Raw genomic sequence first — 18,586 nt, 5'->3', positions numbered from 1 at the left:
GGAGGGCAGGTGGAAGAAAACCATCCCATCATGGTCAGTGTCCTGTTTTCCCGCAGTCAACCAGCACCCGTGGTCGTCCAAGAGATGAACATTTCAGATTTTATGTTTTTGAGTGTGACAAAGAAATCTACGGATGGTCAAAGCAAAGCTTTGATGAAGGAGGGCCGGAAAATTCTTGAAGGTTCTCCCATATGTGTCGAAGAGAGTCCTGTCTTCATGCTGCCTCTTCTCGTGTTCTGAATCTCAGTGAAAAGTGATGAGCTGATAGAATCCTTGTTTCAGAGCAATTGTCACAGAGCTACTGCCAGCAGGAAGAGCTGTGAAGAGTGGATACTCCTCATTTTTGATAATGATGATGTTTGTTTGGACCATATCAGGCCTAATTCTTCGCACCACTAGCACGCCTAAAAACAAAGGTGCTGGAACTGTTCTAGATTCGGACTCCTGGGCGTGTGCAACCCCTATCCCAGGTCATCCCCAACCCAGAGTAGGCTGGTAGGCAACATGAAGAGAGGTGGAGTAGTGAAGAATTTCTGCCCCTCGCGGATTGCTTCACTGACTGGAAACGCAGCTCTGATAACATACACCTAAGAAGAATCATCGCCTCAGCGGCAGACAAGTGGGAGGCTTTCATTTGTTTTTAATGGAAGCGGTGCTCTCTGGCATGGTTGAAAGCCCTTTGGACACAATCTACAAAAGTGTAATGTCGGATTGGTGGATCCTAGAGATACTACCCACTGCTGATCAGGCAGTTGTGGTCGAAACTTCTTAGGTCAAGATCATGATCAGTGAAAAAGGATGAGAAAAGGACAAGTCTCCAAGTTCATCTTCTCCCTTACATCAACATGTGGGGTAAGGTAATCCCTAACTCTAGAAGGCGATTCTTGTGAGATGGCTCCCGATCAGCAAATAATCTGAGACCTGAACCAAGGCGGCATGCTATGGTTGACATGCCCAGAATCCTCCTACCTCAAAGTCCAGATGATTCTTATGGCACAAATCAAATCTTGATCTGGGGAAGTTACAGAAGGAAGTATGCTTTTCTCATGAAGAAGCTTCTTCAAAGTCTTAAGGGAGCCGTTTGTCTGTATTCATATTTTCACCGGCATCACCTACTCATGTGTGCGCTGAAAGTAAAGTCACTGTTCCTTGGCTGTTATGTCATGCGGAGAGAAAGCATCAATGTTTTCCATAAAAAATAATCACATTTAAAAGCAGCAAGCGGATTTAAAACCCTGCTGTGATGCTACGACAGAAGGTCCTTCGGGAGTGGCAGTGTGATCGGGCAACTTGCACTCATGCTCACAAGTTCCAGATACCACACTCTCCTGGCTCATTCGGGACACATTAGGATGACTTGGGCCTAGTCGTGCCTGATTTTCCTCAGAACTTAGGGCAGCAGAGGCAACGCCAGGAAGGCGTGCAAAAGTCCTCAGCTTCACTTCACTGACTTGCATCTCCTAAGTAGAGTGTTAACTGGAACTTAAACATGCAAAAGGTTCAGGATTAGATAGATGGGATGACATAGGGATCTCTAGGGTGGGGGATATGTGGGAGGGAGGTGAAATAGTCACCTTTAAGCGCCTTCAGCAAAAATACGACATGGCCCCCACAGAAATGTTCTGATACACGCAGATATGGCACGCTCTTATGTCAATACTGCCCCACGGTGCAGACATCCCGGAAGCATCCCCTATGGAGGATAGATTGTTAACTGACTACATGCCAAAGAGGGCCATCTCCCTTACATATCGTAAAATAGTGAATAATATGCCCGAGCCGACAGGAATTATGGTCGCCTAAAGGAATATAGCTCAAAAGTGGGGTGGGGCGGTAATACCATCATTGACAGCCTGGGGTAGAGACATGGATGCTGCCATGGTCGCCGAGAGGGAGGTATTCAGTACTAGAGGATGTTCAAAAAAATGTAGTAAAATTTGGGGGGCATGGAATAAATATAGAGAGGATATTTGCAAACCTCCACCGGACAGGGAAGATAGCGATTCAGACTCGGATGATACATGTTGATTTGGGAGAGAATGGTAGGAACCGGGTATCAGCAACTGTAAATAGGCGAAATGATGTCTTTCAATATGTACTTGGAATCTATGGTGCTACTGTGATGTGCTATGCTGCTTTGTTTTATAAACAAATTACTCTGTTTTGTTGCAATGAAAATGAATAAAATCTTTATAAAAAAACATGCAAAAGGTTTGACACTGAATATTCCCAAAAGATGCAAAAAGATTTAGCCAGAGTTCTCCCTTCTGTCGGTCATTCGCGATCTGCCAGGCACCTCCGGCGGAGCTCATTCATCTGCATTCAAGGGTTCCAACATTTGGTTCATCATCAGGGATATGCCCTGACACTCCTGTCACCTCCATAGTCGAAGAGCCACTTGGCACAGGACCATGGACACCTCTCCGTCTTGCTTGTTTCAGTACCACTTGAGTGATGTTGTATATGAGAACCTATACTGGCATTCCCTTGATGGACGGCAAGAAGGCCTTCCACGTTGAGACAAATGGCCAGCAACTTCAACAGCTAATGCAGATCCAGGTTTCTGCCAGAGACTAGATTTAGCTCTCATCTCTAATTCTCCCAGATGACCTCCGCAACCCAGTAGTGACACATCTGTTACAACAGCTCTTGGTGAGGAAGGCAGAGGGGTCTGCTGTTTGTCCTATTGTAGTCAAGCATCCACCACTGTAGATCACATGCAGTCATCTCTGAAACCGGGAATGGATCTGACAAGTTGGCTTGGTACTAGACCAACTGCGGTTTTCAGATTGCACTGCAGAGTCAACATATGCCCCCTGGCGTAGCCAAAAAGCATGATGCAGAAGGCTTGCAGGCCAAGAAGACTCAGATTTGCTCCCACCAAGGTCCAAGATCCAGGACCGAGGCTGAAAGATGGGGTCATAGCCCAAATTTCCTGACATTGGAGGGAAGGCCTTGAACTGCACAGTGTTCAAAAGCACTTCTATACAAGAAAGCCTCTGCAGAGGAATCAGGCGTGACTTTGGCTTGTTGATCGTGAACCCCAATGATGTCAAGATTTTCTCGCGGTTTAGGTGGTTTACGCCTGGCTGATGAAGGGGGGCTCACCACAGTATGTCGTCGACGTAGTGTAATACCGGTATCCCGAACCTCCAAAGATGGGACGCCACAACCACCATCACTTTAGTGAACTTCTGAGGGCCACTGGCTATGCCAAAGGGGAGAACAGCAAAACTGAAAATGCTTCTGGCCTCCTTGAACTGCAGGTAACATCAGTGGAACTGCAGGACGAGAATATGGAAATCTGCTTCCTGCAAGTCCAAGGTCACCACCAGTTTCCCCGTGCCAGGGAATAGAGAACCTGAGCATTCTAGATTTATTTCCTTAGGGAAGCATTCAGAGGGCGAAGATCTAAAGTGGGCTAAAAACGTCCATCTCTCTTTGGTACGAGAAAATAGCGAAAGTAACAACCCGGCCCTTTTTGAGAGTCAAGAACCCTCTTGATGGCTCCTTTGGAGAGTAATGTTTGTGTGTCCTGCATTTGAATAGGCAGGTGCTTTTCTGAGAGACGTTCTGGTGGGGGAGGGCAGTGGAGTAGGGCTTAACAATGCTGAACAATCTGCAGGACTCATCTCTCAGATGTGGTATATCGACACCCTGGGAGAAAGTTCTGGATTCTGCCTCGCACGTTGTGCCCCACTAAGGGCAAGCTAAAGTGGCTAAGAGGCCTAGGGGAAGGGGGAGGGACTGGTAGAACGGATGCTCCATTGACTTTCCCGATATCTGCCAGATCCACTTCTGCAGCTGGAAAAACTGATCCTGCCAGTTTGTCAGCCCTCTACAATATTGTCTGAATTTCTGGAACTGTCAAGGAAGTTGTTTGGCACGAGACCCAGAAAGCGTACTGTGTCCTGCTTTCCTTAAAGGTTCTGAAGCTGTATCTGCTTTTTCGCCAAAGCGGCATGAGCCATTGAGAGGCTTGTTCATGAGAGGCCTGTATGTCTCCAGAGAAATCCATTGGAAGCAACCACCCGTGGCAGCAGAGCACCACAATAGCCTTTCCCAGGCAATCAGTATTATCAGGGCCACCACAAATTACATAGTTGGCCATCCTTAATGATTTGTGCCAATGGCATGCTTGGACCACTGGTGGAATTTCGGTGGCCAAGTCCCAGAGGACATTAATATATATATACCCAATAAACAAACTGTCTTGACTGACCATTATGCCAAGCTGGCTGAAGAGAACATTTGTTTTCCGAATGCCTCAATCCTCCTACTCTGTCTGGGCAGTGAGTTGAGAAATGTGTTTAGGTTCACCTTGCTTGCTGAAGCCTGAACCTTCAGACTTTCAAATGTAGGGTGTGTTGTGAGGAAATCTATGTCACCAGGTATCAGTCTGTGACATATGCCCATCTTTCTATTTGCACGTGGGCACGAACAGGGCTTTGTTGATGTGCCCATTAAAGTTTCAGTGAGGACCTCAGTGAAGGGGGATATGACTCCGATATGCCTGCCCAAGGCTGCAAGATTTCCATAAAGGACCTTTACCTTAATCTCAGTTTAGGGTAGTTGTACGTCTAATATTTCAGCTGATGTCGAATTACTACTTCCTTCTGCTGATAGGCCATAGGTATGTTCTTGTATCAGGGAAAAAGTGTTAAGCCCACAGGTGTTTTTAAATCCATGAAAAAATTATCTTAATGGGAAGGGTATAAATCATCCCGATCATCGTTGTCTCTGGGTGGTGGCAAGCTTTGACCAGAATCTGAGTCAAAAAGACAATAGAGAAGTCACTGAGTGCATGTCTGTTTTATAAGAGGAATAGGATTGGAATCCAACTGTATGTGACCAACTGTGCTGTCATGATGTTATAGCTTGGCATCTGTCAATATCGCCCTGAAGTCTGTTTGGGGTAAGAGACTAACACCAGCACTAAGCTGGTCCTGCGACATCAAGGGCGGGACTAACGCAGTTCGGGGCAATAAGATAAAAGTCTGAGACAGAGACTGGACAGAGCCAGTGAAAGGCCCAAGGGGGTCAGTCGGCACAGAGAACAAACCTACCAGTGGTTATCTGACTGACGACCTGTGCAAATCCCTGGGGACCAAAGGCATGCCAGAGGGAGTGGGAAGAGTGGCATATATTCTCAACATGGTATCCTTAAAGGCTTCGGTCTGTTGCAGTTTCACCGATGGCCAGGGGAACTCAGGGCGTACAGGGACCAATTGTAGAATCTGCTCCACAATTGGGGATCCAGAGGGAGACAGACTGGCATTTTGACTTCCTTGCACCTTATTTAGATCTTGAGTGACAGTATTGGATCAAGTCCCATTTTGCTGTCTTGGGCTTGATGGCGCACAGCTTCACTTCTTGGTCCCGGATCCCTTTCAGGTGCATAAGGGCGCACTTGTCTCATAACTTTGAGTTGTGCCCCGGATCCAAGCACCAGAGTCTCACTTAAAACAGTTCCTTCACCAACATCGGTTTCCGGCATGGGTGAAAACCTGTGGTTTTTAGGAGGGGACATCATTCTGTAGCACACTGGATTTTGTTTACACAACGTAAAACCAATGAAATTTGGAGCAGAGCTCCAGATCTGCATTGGATGGTGTGGAAAAAAAGAGGCTGACGTTGGTGCGCTGGAGTGGCATTTATAAGCTGTTGTACATCACTACCAAGTGGCAAGTGGGAGCACTGGTATGAAAAGTTTCAGGATCCAGTTTGACATCTGGGGAATATTCTATACGTAAAGAATCTGCTTTTAGAAGTATCCATTAGAATGATTATATGGATCACACTAAAGAATTAGGCTTATAGACCAGTCTTTGTAGGCCTTCAGAGCAGTGATGCAGACAATTCATCTCACAAGTGGTGATACGGCCACCTTTGCCTGATGCTTAACATCTTGTATCACAATTTACTACACTCAGCCTGGACTGATCGCTTCTCCGAGCATACACCACCAACCCTAAGGTGAAGTCTGTGGCATTCTCCCTGGCCTGATCCACATGCATTCTGTTGTAGCTACCCTTTGAGGCTTCCTCACGTTGTGATAAAAGTTTAACCAAGAGGTTCTCTAGGCAACAAAGCTACCTTATGTTTCCCTTCTCTTCCTATTTCACCGTCTCAGCTGGTGTATAGTATACCCTCAGGTTGGAAATAAGAAAGAACCAGGAGGTAAAAAAAAACCTTATGTTTAAGGTGACCCTAAAACTTTTAGTTCCTTTCCCTTTTTCCAATGCCCTCCCATGGACACCCATGTGATCGGTAAGAAAACACACACTGATTTGCTCTTTTTATTTAATTAAAGGAAAATTCTTAGGGTACTATTATGTATAGGGTTGGGGAAGACAGCACATAATGTAAACACAGTACTTGCACACAAGCTCTCTATTAAAAAGATTTAAAAGTAGTTCATTGTTATACTCAAAGGATTCAATTGGGGGACTGTATATCAGACTTGTCTACCCTGAAGTGTGGAGTCCTTCAGGGATCTGCCTTGTCCCTACTCCTATTCAACCTTTATCTGCAGCCCTTAATCGACTCCTTGGTAAACATGGGCTGCAAAACTTTCAACTATGCCAACGACACTCAGTTGTTACTTAGCATTGACAACACGGCATCTGCACAGAACCAAGCCCAAAAAAATTCTCAGACATACGGTGAGCTGGACGACAGCAAATTCGTTGAAGATTAACTCAGAAAAAACTGAGGTCTTGGTGGTTTCAACTGATGCTTCTCCTTGGGGTGACTTGTTTTGCCTCTAAACTTTGGCCCCACCCCGAAACCATGTTCTAATGTAAAAAGTCTAGGCATAAAGATAGACCATGAGCTGTCAATGGCCAGCCAGATTTCCTCCATTGTTGGGACCTGCACAAATCTAATTAGACAGCTACGTAAGCTAGTCCCTCTTCTTTCCTCTTCCACGCTTCCTACAATCGTCTCCGCCACAACAATTTCTAGATTAGATTATGGGAACGCCCTGTATCTGGGACTGCCCAAAACATTGATTAATAGGCTGCAAGTGGTCTTGAATGACGCTGCTAGGCTGATCTTTAGGCTACCTAGACGGACTCGTGCATCTCCGCTGCTGTGTAAGCTACATTGGCTCCCCATAAAACAACGGGTGGAGTTCAAAAGTTTATGCGTCGCCCAGAAGACAGTCTATGGCCAAGCACCTGCTTACATCAAAGAACGCCTTGGGGTTTATAGCCCCACACGATCATTAAGGTCCTCTAACACTCAACTGCTGTTTTGTCCCCGCTATAAATTGGCACCGAAGGGAGGCAGATCCTTTTCAATGGTGGTTCCACAGATCTGGAACAAACTTCCAGAGTCTCTTCACAAGGAATCAAATCTGTTGCATTTCAGGAAGTCTCTAAAAACACTTCTGTTTAGGGAAGCCTTAAGTACGGCTTAGTGCCACTGCCTCATGCATCTTTTCCTTTCATCCACTCTGCTAGTACCGTCTTCTTCTGTCATAAGCGCCTAGAGACCTGACAGTGATTTGGCGCTATATAAGCTTCAGTTAACAACAATATTGGTAGGTGGTGGGAAAGAGCCTACACGCTAAAAGAAAAAAATAAAACACTATACATTTATTATTCATTTTTCTTTAGCTTGGTTGAGCACAAACCACACATACACTCATTCTGTTTTGTCTCCCATTCTTAAGGTTGTGTAAACTGTCAAGGGGACCACCACAGCCATAAGAGTGGGGGGTGGGGGGGGGGAGTGGTAAAAGGCATTTCCTGTGTTGCTTAAAAACAACACTGTGTGGTTGTGGTGATTAGAACTAGTAGGATGTAAAATAAACATAGTGTCAGTAATAACAGAGTGTATACTTCAAAACAATGAAATAATTGCAGTATTGCTCATTAAGGTAAGTGAGAATATTGTACCAGTAATCTTAAACCTCAGGTTAACATCTATAATAGCAAGGCTGGCTTAACTTTGCTAATCTGAGATAAGTGTCTCAAACATTAATCGGTATGTGGGAAAACTGTAAAGCAAAAATACTAGCATGTGAAAACGTACTGTAAAAGTGACTTTAATCCTGGTTTCAGATCCTAGTTAAGGCACCTTTTTAGGTCTTGCCTGAGCCAGCGCTGCTCTGTGAGGCATTTTGTAAGGGCTTTTAAATTCCAAACACACGCTCATGCGTGTGCTTGGAATGTATCACTCGCTATTAGGCTTTGTGTGCTGTTGGCCCAAGGGGGGGGTGCATGTCCTGCCTTCTCTAATCTGTGGCCTAGGGACCGTGGGAGCTAGCATGAGCGCCATATGTTTCCAATTATCGTGCCGCGTCTCACAGTCGTGTTAATTGGAAACATATGGGCAAACGCATCGTTTTCAGCTTCGCTGCGGCAGGCACAAGCATGCTCACACGTGCACCACTTCCGGGCTTGTTTTGTAGAGTGCATTGGCACACAGCCCGCTAGAAGGAAAGCATGGGACGTTCACCAGCCTGTCTGCAGAACAGCCCCCTTTCCCTGTGTACGGAGGGCCCCTTCCTCTTGCTACACTGTGCAGCTTGAACAGAATCGCTGCCTAATGTAATGTGCTGCTAGCGGAGCCCAGACCCCTCCGTGTCAGTCTCCCCCCTCCCTTTACCCCTCCACCCACAGAGTGTCTATTAGTCTCATGTCTTTAAACATTTCCACTGAAAACCCCCCACCTATGTCCTTGCATCACTCTAGTCACCTTTTCCAAGAAGCAGTGCCGGCACTGGTTCCTGACCAAGGCTGCAGCAGGTAAGCGGTCCTGGCAATCTGTGCGCTAAGTGTTGCATCCGAGCGGCTGTTTTCAGGAAGTCTGTGTGAATGTGATGGGGATGTTCTTGGAAAATACTATAAACGTGTGTATGATGAGTGTAGTTGAGGGGCGTGTGCATGAAACGTTGTATATGCATACACGTACATGTATGGGCATGTTGGATGAGTTTGGGGTTCGTTCTGCGGAAAAAAAGGAGCGTTCACAGAGCAGTATCTGGCTGTATGTGTGCATTTGCACCTATGTGTGTGTACGTGCATGTATCCAGATAGGGGCGTGTAGGTGTATGAGAGGAGTGGACCGCGCCAACTACGCACACATGCAACCCCTGACACACGACACCATTACATTTGTTTCAGGCAGTCCCCTAGCATGAGGGGCGAGATCGCCTTCCTTGCAGCAGGGAGAGATGCTGGGCTCGTGTGGCTGTGAAGGTACTCCGGGGTCCCTGCTCCCTTCCGTGCATTGCAGGGTAGGCCCCAGACAGGGATGCCTCTCACAGCTGATATCTCACTGCCGCCGACCGGTGTCTGTAAATATAGAGAGTGCAAGGGGGGACCAGCCAGGAGGGTGGAGGCGAGGGGAACTGATTGATTCCAGCCCTTCTTGAAAATAGGCAAACCATGGCCAAATAATCACGAACTGGAATTTGTGAACTTAGAAGAGGCGGTTGTTTCCTCTGATCCTCCATGTGGGGCAACTACCATGGGTGGTAGCTCAACGGAGCTTACTTTAATGCCCACGAACAGGCGGAACCCATCTGCTGTGCCCAACCCACCTGCGGTGCTGGAAACCACCTTTACACTAACATTGAGAGCAAGTTTTAGGATAACAAGCTCTGCGTTCGCTTAGGTTCGCCACCCCAAACTACCGGGGTGTTTCCCGCCGCCATTTGCATGACACAGCTCCTGTGTGTACATTGATTCTGAGGTGAACAATTCTCCAAATAAGAGGCTTCAAATATGTTTGTGCCATTTAGCGATTTTCAACAAGGATGAATCTTTTTAGAACTGGAACAGTGTTAATGAAAAACGTAAATGCGCAGAAACATTGGATGTGTAATTCTGTTTGTGGTGGCGGGGCATTTTCTGGCTTTCATGTCCGAGTCCCGATATACTTCAGACGAGGAATAATTAAACGTGTCTTTACAACGGAAGCCGGGTCTGGCAATAACCCTGGGTGGCATTGCATTGCTCTGAGGTCGGTGGCTCCTCCAGGCTCGGTGGCTTGAGCAGGAACCCAAGTGTTCCAATGCCAGCTCGGTACCTGCTTTTAAATTGTTCGATTTAAACTGTTTTAAATTAATTGTTTTTACATTTACCATAGGATGTTTAGGCTGCAGCTGTAGCAGTGTTCTTAAAGAAGACCATGACAGCAGGCAGCTGCTTCTAATCAAATTACTGTCTTAAGAGCAGAGAATTGAGAGGTTTCTATTAAACTAATCTGAGCAGGCAATTTCTTTAACTCTTTAGTGTGCACAATATAAACCTAACCTTTCATTTTTTCTATCTGGCTTTCTTTTATCCCCTTCTGTGTTCCACATGCTGTTCGATCAGTAGGGGATTCACACAAGTATTGCCATGACTAAGCCTGGACTTTTAGAAAAGGGACTGGCAATGTCTTGATAAATTCAGAATATCCACTGTGACTGTTCTCAGGTGTATCACAGATGCTGCTGTTATCACTAATGTTCAACATCTGTTGGTTAATTCATAGTGAATGATCACATAGCTTTTCTGTTAGTATTGGAAAATTTTTACTGTTGTGTATGGTGCGATTTGCTCCTGAATTTCCAGTCTTAATTATTTTCCTTTCAGTGGTTGTGGCTTATTCAAGATACAGGTCTGACTACCTTATGGCCCCTTATCCACAAATACAGCCTGGCTTGTGCATGTGCATTTTTTATGCTCAGAGTTAGTACTACAGCCTTCCGATTATATTATGGGCTACAAGGGTATCCATTGATTAAAAGCTATTGCAGCACTCTTCTTAATCCAGACACATGCTCAGATGACATCAGAAACATTGTTGTTGACATCACTATTAAGACCACATATCACATCACTGTTGACATCACCCACACGGCCACAATCAATTGTACTTTTATGTTTGTAAGTGTAGAAGTAAAGGCATGTTTACACATGACATGCTCAGGGCTAACTAGGCATAACCAGGGGCCTTTTCCAGTGGGTGCTGAGGGTAGATGAACTGGGCAAAAACATGAGTGTAGGCCATATCCTGTGCTTGGTGCAAGCTGGGTGTGTCTGACGAACATGCTCTATGAAATCTTGGCGAGAGACGAGGTTCAAGGTACGGTCCAAAAGCCACACACGCTCAGCCTACTGCTTTGCTCAATAATCTCTGGGTAGATGGAAGGAGTGCAAGTCGTGGCTGAAGGGGACGTCCTGCTAATGTTAAAATCTTTTTTTAATCCTTTTTTTCAGTTGTATATAATGTTGTCTTTGTTTGTATAAAGGTAACAAAAATGCTTAACACTTTTTATTTTAACTTTTCAACGTAATGCCCAGCAGCCACAAAGCTCTACAACATAGCCAAAAGTTCTGGCTAAACATATAAGTTCCCAAAGGTGAGACCTATTGGCTATGCCAATGCTGGTTGAAAAGTCCTCCCTATATTAACTAGCCGGTCTTTTTCATACACAGGCCTTCACCACGGATTTCCGAGTGCATTGGGCACAACATCCTTTGAGACCAGAGTTTGCAGAAAGCACCTACTTTTTGTATAAGGTGAGAATATTCAGCATGCCTTTTAAATAGTCATCCTACATAGGTTTTGCTCAGTAGTTGCAATAGGAGTTAATGCCAGCACATTTGCTGTTACCATATATTCAGATACACAGTGCTGTTTTGTGTTTGTTTTAACATACTTTAGCAGAGTCTTTGAAGACCTGTACCATGCCAGGTATGAATCACTTTCGTCTGTGTACTACTCACTTGCAAGTTTTGTAGTCAAATATAATTTTGTCCTAAAGTCCATCAAATAGACCAAACATTAATTAAAGAAAGTTGGCATTTCAGCAAGTATATTAACTTAATACGAAAAAAGTAGATGTTTGAAATAGGAGTGACTTATCTACTAGTGCCATTGAGTTTGAAAGATGTTTATTTGTAACCCAATATGGGTTGTAACTGCCTTTATTCGCTTTTTTTAATATAGATTTTCATTTCTGTAATCTGCTTCTAGTCTGCGAATGTATGTATTTGTGTGTGCTTGTTTTATCATAATTAATACGGTGTAGTGAAAGGGCGTGGCCTTGCTGAGGATCATGGCGGACGCTTGAGCCGAGAGCGCCGCACCAGCCCACATTTAATCCTCATGAATATGGCAGCCAGGGCGGACTGGAAAGTTTTCAGCTGCCCCTCAGAAGTCTGTGAGCTGAGGGGCACTCCCTGACTCCAGTTGAGCGCAGCGATTTGTTGCATGGAGCGCGCAGTGAAGGCTGAAGAAATGGCGGCTGTGGGGAACGACGAGGTGCCCGGGGACCCCTTGTGTAGGGCCGGGCTTTAGATGGGCAACCGCAGCTGCCTCTGCTCAGTGTGGAGTACTCCGTAGAATGGCAGCTACAGGCGCGGCGGAGGTGTCCGTGTGCGGGGTGGAAGCTGCAGACGTGGGGCGGGCCCCGAACATTGCTTGTGTGACACGTGCGGGCCCCCCTTGACTACCCCATCGGCCAAAAGTGCGGAGCAACTGGTGCGCGGCCTGGCAGGGCGCTAGGGCACCGTATACAAGGCTTTACTACCACCTGAGACCACAGTAAAGGCTGACTGGGAAACAATTGAACCTGAGACCCCGGCTGGGGACGGCGCATCGACGTCTGGAAAACACAGGTGGGTGTGGTAGCTGGCTGGGCCCCTGTGGAACGGGGCCTAAAAGTGATACTGGACATTGTGGTGGCCCTCCCTGCCCTGGGCTGGAGTCACTGTCCGACGAGGCTGACAGAGCGTGCAGCACTGGACTGGCCTGGGGTCTCTGCTGCACGGACCTTGGCCCCAAACGGATTGGTGCCTGTAGGGAGTCTGGAGCTGTGGCCCTGACGGGAGCCCGACCGCTGGCATGGCGCAGGTCACTGCCCCGGATAAACCGAATGGCTGGGAGTGAGGAGTGACTGGCTCTGAGCGAGCGACCGCTGCTGCCTCTGTGCATCGTGGCGTACTTAGTGGACTTAAAACGAGAAGTATGGCGGTGGTCCCTGCGCACGGGGCGGATGCTGTGGCCTTGAGGTACACCTGACTCTCACCGGAGTGCCTTAAGCGGACTCCCTCTGAAGGGCCATACAACTGTGGAGTGACCAGTGTGCCAATGCGCTGTGATTCGGCGCTGGAGCGCCCTCTACGGATCCGGTCTGCCTCCCAGGACCGGGGTGGTGCCTGAGAGCCCCAGGAGGGAGGTAGTTGAACTTCCCGCCCCGGCCGGAGATAATGCGCAGTAGCCTTGGGGCACTTCCTGTGGACCTGGTGGCATGACAGCTGGCCTGGCCTCCAAAAGCTGCACCTAGAAAAGGCGCTGGATGGTGTGATGGCCCCCTTGCCCTGGATTGCTGTCGCTGCTGGCTGACGTGGCAGGAGCGCTAAGTGGCGGGCGTTGACGGCCGGAGCAGCATTTCGTCAATTACCAGTGTGGCTGAAGAGGCAGGCAGCATTGATTTGATCTGGCAGCGCAGCAGCTAAGGCTTCCGAGGCCAGCGGATCAGAGCCCATACAGAGTTGGGCTATAGCCAGGCGCCTAGGTCGGGGCGCAGCCAGGGAAGTATCTGGACAGATTGTAGGGTTTTGCTTGGACCAAATAGAGGTGGTCTTCCGTATGACAACTCCAAACAGCCCAAAGCGGAACCACACTGGATCGCCTGGCGGCGTGCATCCCAGGAGAATCTGTGACGGGGAACAGAGTGTGCCGGCTGTACCCGTTAGCTGGTGGGCACACCAACCACGGCTTGTGTGGGCGAAGACATCCCAGTTAGGCCCAGGCGGAGCTATCTGTTCCAAGGAGGTATGGCATACGGGGCCTGCTGAGCCCTACCGGTGAAGTGAGGAGGCAACCCTGATGGACCCTTTTGGAGGATTGTGGTGCGAATTGAATTGAGGTGAGAAATGTTCATCCCTTTCTGACCTCCGCCTACAGGGTGCCCTGAATTCACTAAACATAGTCAAAGGGGACATAGATTTGGACTAGGGAGACACTGGCACCATGGGCAAACCTAGAGGCCGCCAGACTAGGGCCCTTCAAGACCCGGAAGACAGTGCCCAGGAACAGTCGCAATCTACCCAGGCAGACCCGGTACAACAACAACTCAGTAAAATACTTGAGGCCATAGTGGACACGAAGGCTACCCAGCATCAAGACCTTTAGCACTGTTGCAGTGGGGCTCAGCCTACTGTGGGAAGAAAATAAGAAATTGTCGGAGAGGGTTAAAGAGACTGAGTGTAATGTCGTGGGACTGGCGCCAGCACAAAAGGCTTTGGAGCAGCAGATAGGGGCCCTCACGGATAGGGTGTGGTTTTTAGAATGTAGGGCAGAAGATGCAGAGGGGCGCAACAGAAGGAACAACATCAGAGTCTTGGGCCTGCCGGAAGGGGCGGAAGGCAGTGCTATGGTGTCTTTCTTGGAGCACTGACTCAGGAGTGTGACAGCACCGGAGGGTCTGTCCAGCTTTTACACGCTGGTGAGGGCCCATAAGGTACCGGCTAAGCCGTTGGCCCCCGGGCCCTGTAGTGGCCTGACTGCTTCACTTCCGGGACAGAGACCTCCTCCTGCAAAAGGTGAGAACGAAGGGCTCCTTCACTATAGACAACAGTAATGTCTTCCTTTTTCCAGACTATACATTGGAGGTGCAGAGGAAATGGGCCTCATACCTAGAAGTAAAGGAGGCATTCAGAGAGGAAGGCCTCCAATACTCTCTGATTTTCCCGGCCTGACTGCGTATAACGCTTGAGGGGAACACTCACTATTTTGACTGTCCTAAAAACGCCTGGGACTGGTTGGAAGCCTACAAGTGCGAGACGCCACGGAACAGGTGCTCTGGAGCTGTCATGCGGAAGACCACAGAGCTTGAGAAACACCTGAGACGACAACCACATAAGGGAACCTCGAAGAAACCGTCCTCATCACAGGGGGAGAAGGAGAGGGCTGAAGCACCAGGCTGTGGCGGCACTAATGCAGAGTCCTGCCCCGGAGGCGAAGGCTGTCTCCTCAAGAGAGACTGAGGACAATGAAGCAGACACTTCCTACAGCGACAGTGAAGATGCCTGTGGTGACGCCTAACACTGCGGAGGATCCTATTTGATGTAATTGGTAAGCTAAGGTGACTATGATACTCGGAGGGACACAGGTGTGTAGTTGGCTGTTCCAGGCCCGAGCTGCTTCCTTACATATGGGGCTGGTGCTCTCTAATCACTGGGGGGATCCTGTTATATGCTTTCTTGGCTAACCCCGCTGAGTGCTGTACTAGGCTAGGGCCTCATTTCGTACTAGCTGTTTCACATGATGTTTGGGCGACCGCCCGTTGTCTGACTGCCCTGGGGTCGGGGAGTTGACCATCAATATGGTCCCTCTGTTTGTTTCTTGGTTTTTGATGCTTGCAGACGGGTGGGCTGGTGCACGACTTGGGGGGGGGGGGGGGGGGGGGATAGGGGAGGGCTTCCCTCCGCAAGTCGCTTGGTGCTACCCAACACAAATGGCAGTGGCACGTAGTGTTATACGGTTCTTAACATGGAACATTAGAGGAATGTGGTCTATTGCACAGCTCCATAATATTTACTCATACCCGAGGCGCAGGGACATCCATATAGCGCTCCTTCAGGAAACCCTTCTGAATAGTGAGGAAGCCAGGAAACTGAAACACCGATGGAGGGGGCAGGTCTTTGCGACCATCTTCTCGGATTTTGCCAGAGGGGTACTGATATGAGTGAAGCCGGGGGTCCCTTTTGTTATTGAGCAGTCGTGGCTGGACTTAGGAGGCTGGTATGCACTGATCAGGGGGAGACTGGCGGGTCAGGTCACCCTAGCTAATATTTATGCTCCTAACCACGACCAGTTTGGCTTTTTGAACTCCTTTTCTGCTGTATTGGCTGATGGCTTAAGGGGCAACTTGATCCTTGGGAGGGATTTCAATTGTATTGCGGACGTGGTCACTGACCGTTTGCACCCTCCCTTGATGGGGTTTCAGCCATGCTGCACAGCCATGGGGTTCCATACATGGATTACACATTGGGGCCTCAAAGACACTTGGAGGTTGCAACACAATAGTGATAGGGAGTTTTCCTTCTCCCCGGTACATCAAGTGCATACACAGCTTGATACATTCTTGTGCTCCCCTGCCTTTAATAGCTCTAATAAACACATTGAATATTTAGTGTGTACACTATTGGATCATAGCCCATTGATAATGACACAGCAGCCCCCTGGACGGTGCCTTCCGATCCCTCCCTGGAGACTTAACCTGGCACTGCTTGAGGATGCTCCTTTTCACACATCATTGCATACACTTCGAGACACGTACTTCCCCATCAACTTTAACACAGCATCCTCCTCTCAAGTGAAGTGGGAGGCGTTTAAGGTAGTAGTGCAGGGCCATTGTATGGGAATGGCGACGGGTACCCATGGGGAGCTCCGCCAGAAGATGCTAGACCTGGAGGGCAGTATCCGCAGATTAGATAATGTTTAGGGTATGGACGACCCTTCCCGAGTGGCACTACAGGTCGTGCAGGCAAAATATAAGAATGCACTGGAAGGGTACAAGGGTGTCGTGCCCGGAAGGGTACAAGCTATTTCATAAACCTAGGCCACTGGGTAGAGGAGGGAGGCTTGGAATGATTTATAAAGACAAGTGGGATTTTTCCCCTCTACAGGTTGACGGGGTGGCGGGGGTGGAGCTACTGGGGTTCTCCCTGCAAGAACCAAAAGGTAGGATCCTGACTGGATTGTTATGCTATAGACCACCAGGTGCGGACACACAAGACCAGGCGCTGTTTGACACTATTGCTGCCCTTGCCCTGTCTCACTCCAGAATGCTGATTCTGGGAGACTTTAATCTATGGGACAATGGGTCCCTGGGGAGTCATCTGAGGGATTTGAAGGACATTTGTGGTAACTGGGGTCTTGATCAGCTGGTACAAAAACCAACCCACTCAGGGGGACATATCTTAGATATGGTCTTTGCCAACCAGACTGAGACCATGGTGACTGATATCCTACCTCAGTGCTGGACCGACCACTCCCTAATCCATTTACAGATCTCCATACTCACTGAGGGGAACGGAAGTGAGTGCCCGGTGACTTATAGGAAGGGACGGAATTGGTCTAAATTACCACAGGATAAAACAAAGCCTATCTTTATAAGCAACATATCCTATGATCCAGAGGAATCGGTAGACCTGAACTATCAAAAATACTGTAAACACATCATAAATACCCTGGATACATTTGCTCCTCTGAAAAATATACAAAATAAGAGGAAAACATCTGCTCCCTGGTTTAATGAGGAGCTGAAATCCCTACGCAATGCACGCCGACAGGCAGAAAAGAAATGGCGTAGATGCTATTCGGAACCGGATAAAAAACTGCTGAAAATGGAACAGGCAAAATATAAAGGAGCTATTGCCAAAGCTAAGGCACTCTTCTATGCCACCACTATTCTCCAGTCCCCTAACAGTACTAAAACCCTTTTTAACATCATAAGGGATCTCTCACACCCCACTTGTATAAGCAATAAGGTGGTTGCTACCCAAGAACTATGTGATGAGATTTCATTCCACTTTGAGGAAAAGATTGCTAAAATTGTAGGGGGACTGAAGGAGGAAACGACCAACTGCAAAGAGGTGCAGATAGAAGAAGAGGAACCTAAACCAATCTCGTCATCATTGGAAATCGCCCTTAGACCCCCTTCCGCATAGGATCTGGAAGGAATATGGGCCACAGCTGTTCCCTTGGATGCATCAGATTTGTCGCCAATCCCTTGAGGAAGGCACAGTGCCGGAAGCATGGAAACAGGCAGTGGTTACTCCCCTGTTAAAAAAGCCTTCGCTGAACCCTACTATTCCGGCACACTTCAGGCCCATATCCCTCCTGCCCTACCCGATAAAAATCGTGGAAAGGCTGGTCAGCAGATCCCTGTCAGGATATTTGGAAGACAATTGTCTACTGGACAAGGACCAATTTGGCTTCCGCCCAGGCCACGGAACAGAAACTGCATTGGCAACCATGTTGGACAACCTTCGAATGCGAGCCGACACTGGCAATTCCTCAGTCTTGGTGCTGTTAGACATGTCAGCCGCATTCGATACGGTTAGCCATGCAGTTCTGATAAGTAGGCTGGAAAAACTGGGCGTGAAGGGCAAGGCCCTGAGGTGGGTACACACCTACCTGACAGGCAGACAACAGATGGTGACTCTAGCACCCTTTTCATCTTCCAAGTCCCCAGTCAGTCATGGAGTACCTCAGGGCTCCGCGATCAGCCCTATTCTTTTTAATATCTATCTGCAGCCTTTGATCCCCATGATCAAATCTTATGGAATAGATTTGATAAATTACGCTGACGACACCCAACTGGTGTTCTCCTTAGAAGGACGACAGGCGGTGACAGTGGAGACCTTTCAGAAATGCATGAGCAGGGTCTCCAGATGGCTGAAAGTAAACTCCCTCCAATTTAACAAGAGTAAGACAGAGGTAGTCTATTGCTCGTCAGCCAAATTGAGTCCGCAACCTTTCTACGAGATCAGGCTTGCGCCGGGAGCTGATCCTTGCATCCCAGTCAAGACCGTGCGTAATTTAGGGGTAATGTTTGATGCGGATCTCC

General features: G+C 48.0%; 1 protein-coding gene across 1 annotated transcript in view; it reads left to right on the top strand.

Moving 5' to 3' along the window:
- EDEM3 (ER degradation enhancing alpha-mannosidase like protein 3) overlaps positions 1 to 18,586 on the top strand; it is a 570,354-nt gene that overhangs the window by 330,674 nt on the left and 221,094 nt on the right. Inside the window, exon 12 of the mRNA XM_086957104.1 lies at positions 11,439 to 11,522. Coding sequence (XP_086813230.1) covers positions 11,439 to 11,522 — 84 coding nt within the window. The remainder of the gene's footprint in view (positions 1 to 11,438; positions 11,523 to 18,586) is intronic.

Source organism: Lissotriton vulgaris, chromosome 1_1 (assembly GCF_964263255.1).
Source record: "Lissotriton vulgaris chromosome 1_1, aLisVul1.2, whole genome shotgun sequence".
Taxonomy (NCBI): Eukaryota; Metazoa; Chordata; class Amphibia; order Caudata; family Salamandridae; genus Lissotriton; species Lissotriton vulgaris.
This window is presented reverse-complemented; position numbering and strand designations above follow the sequence as displayed.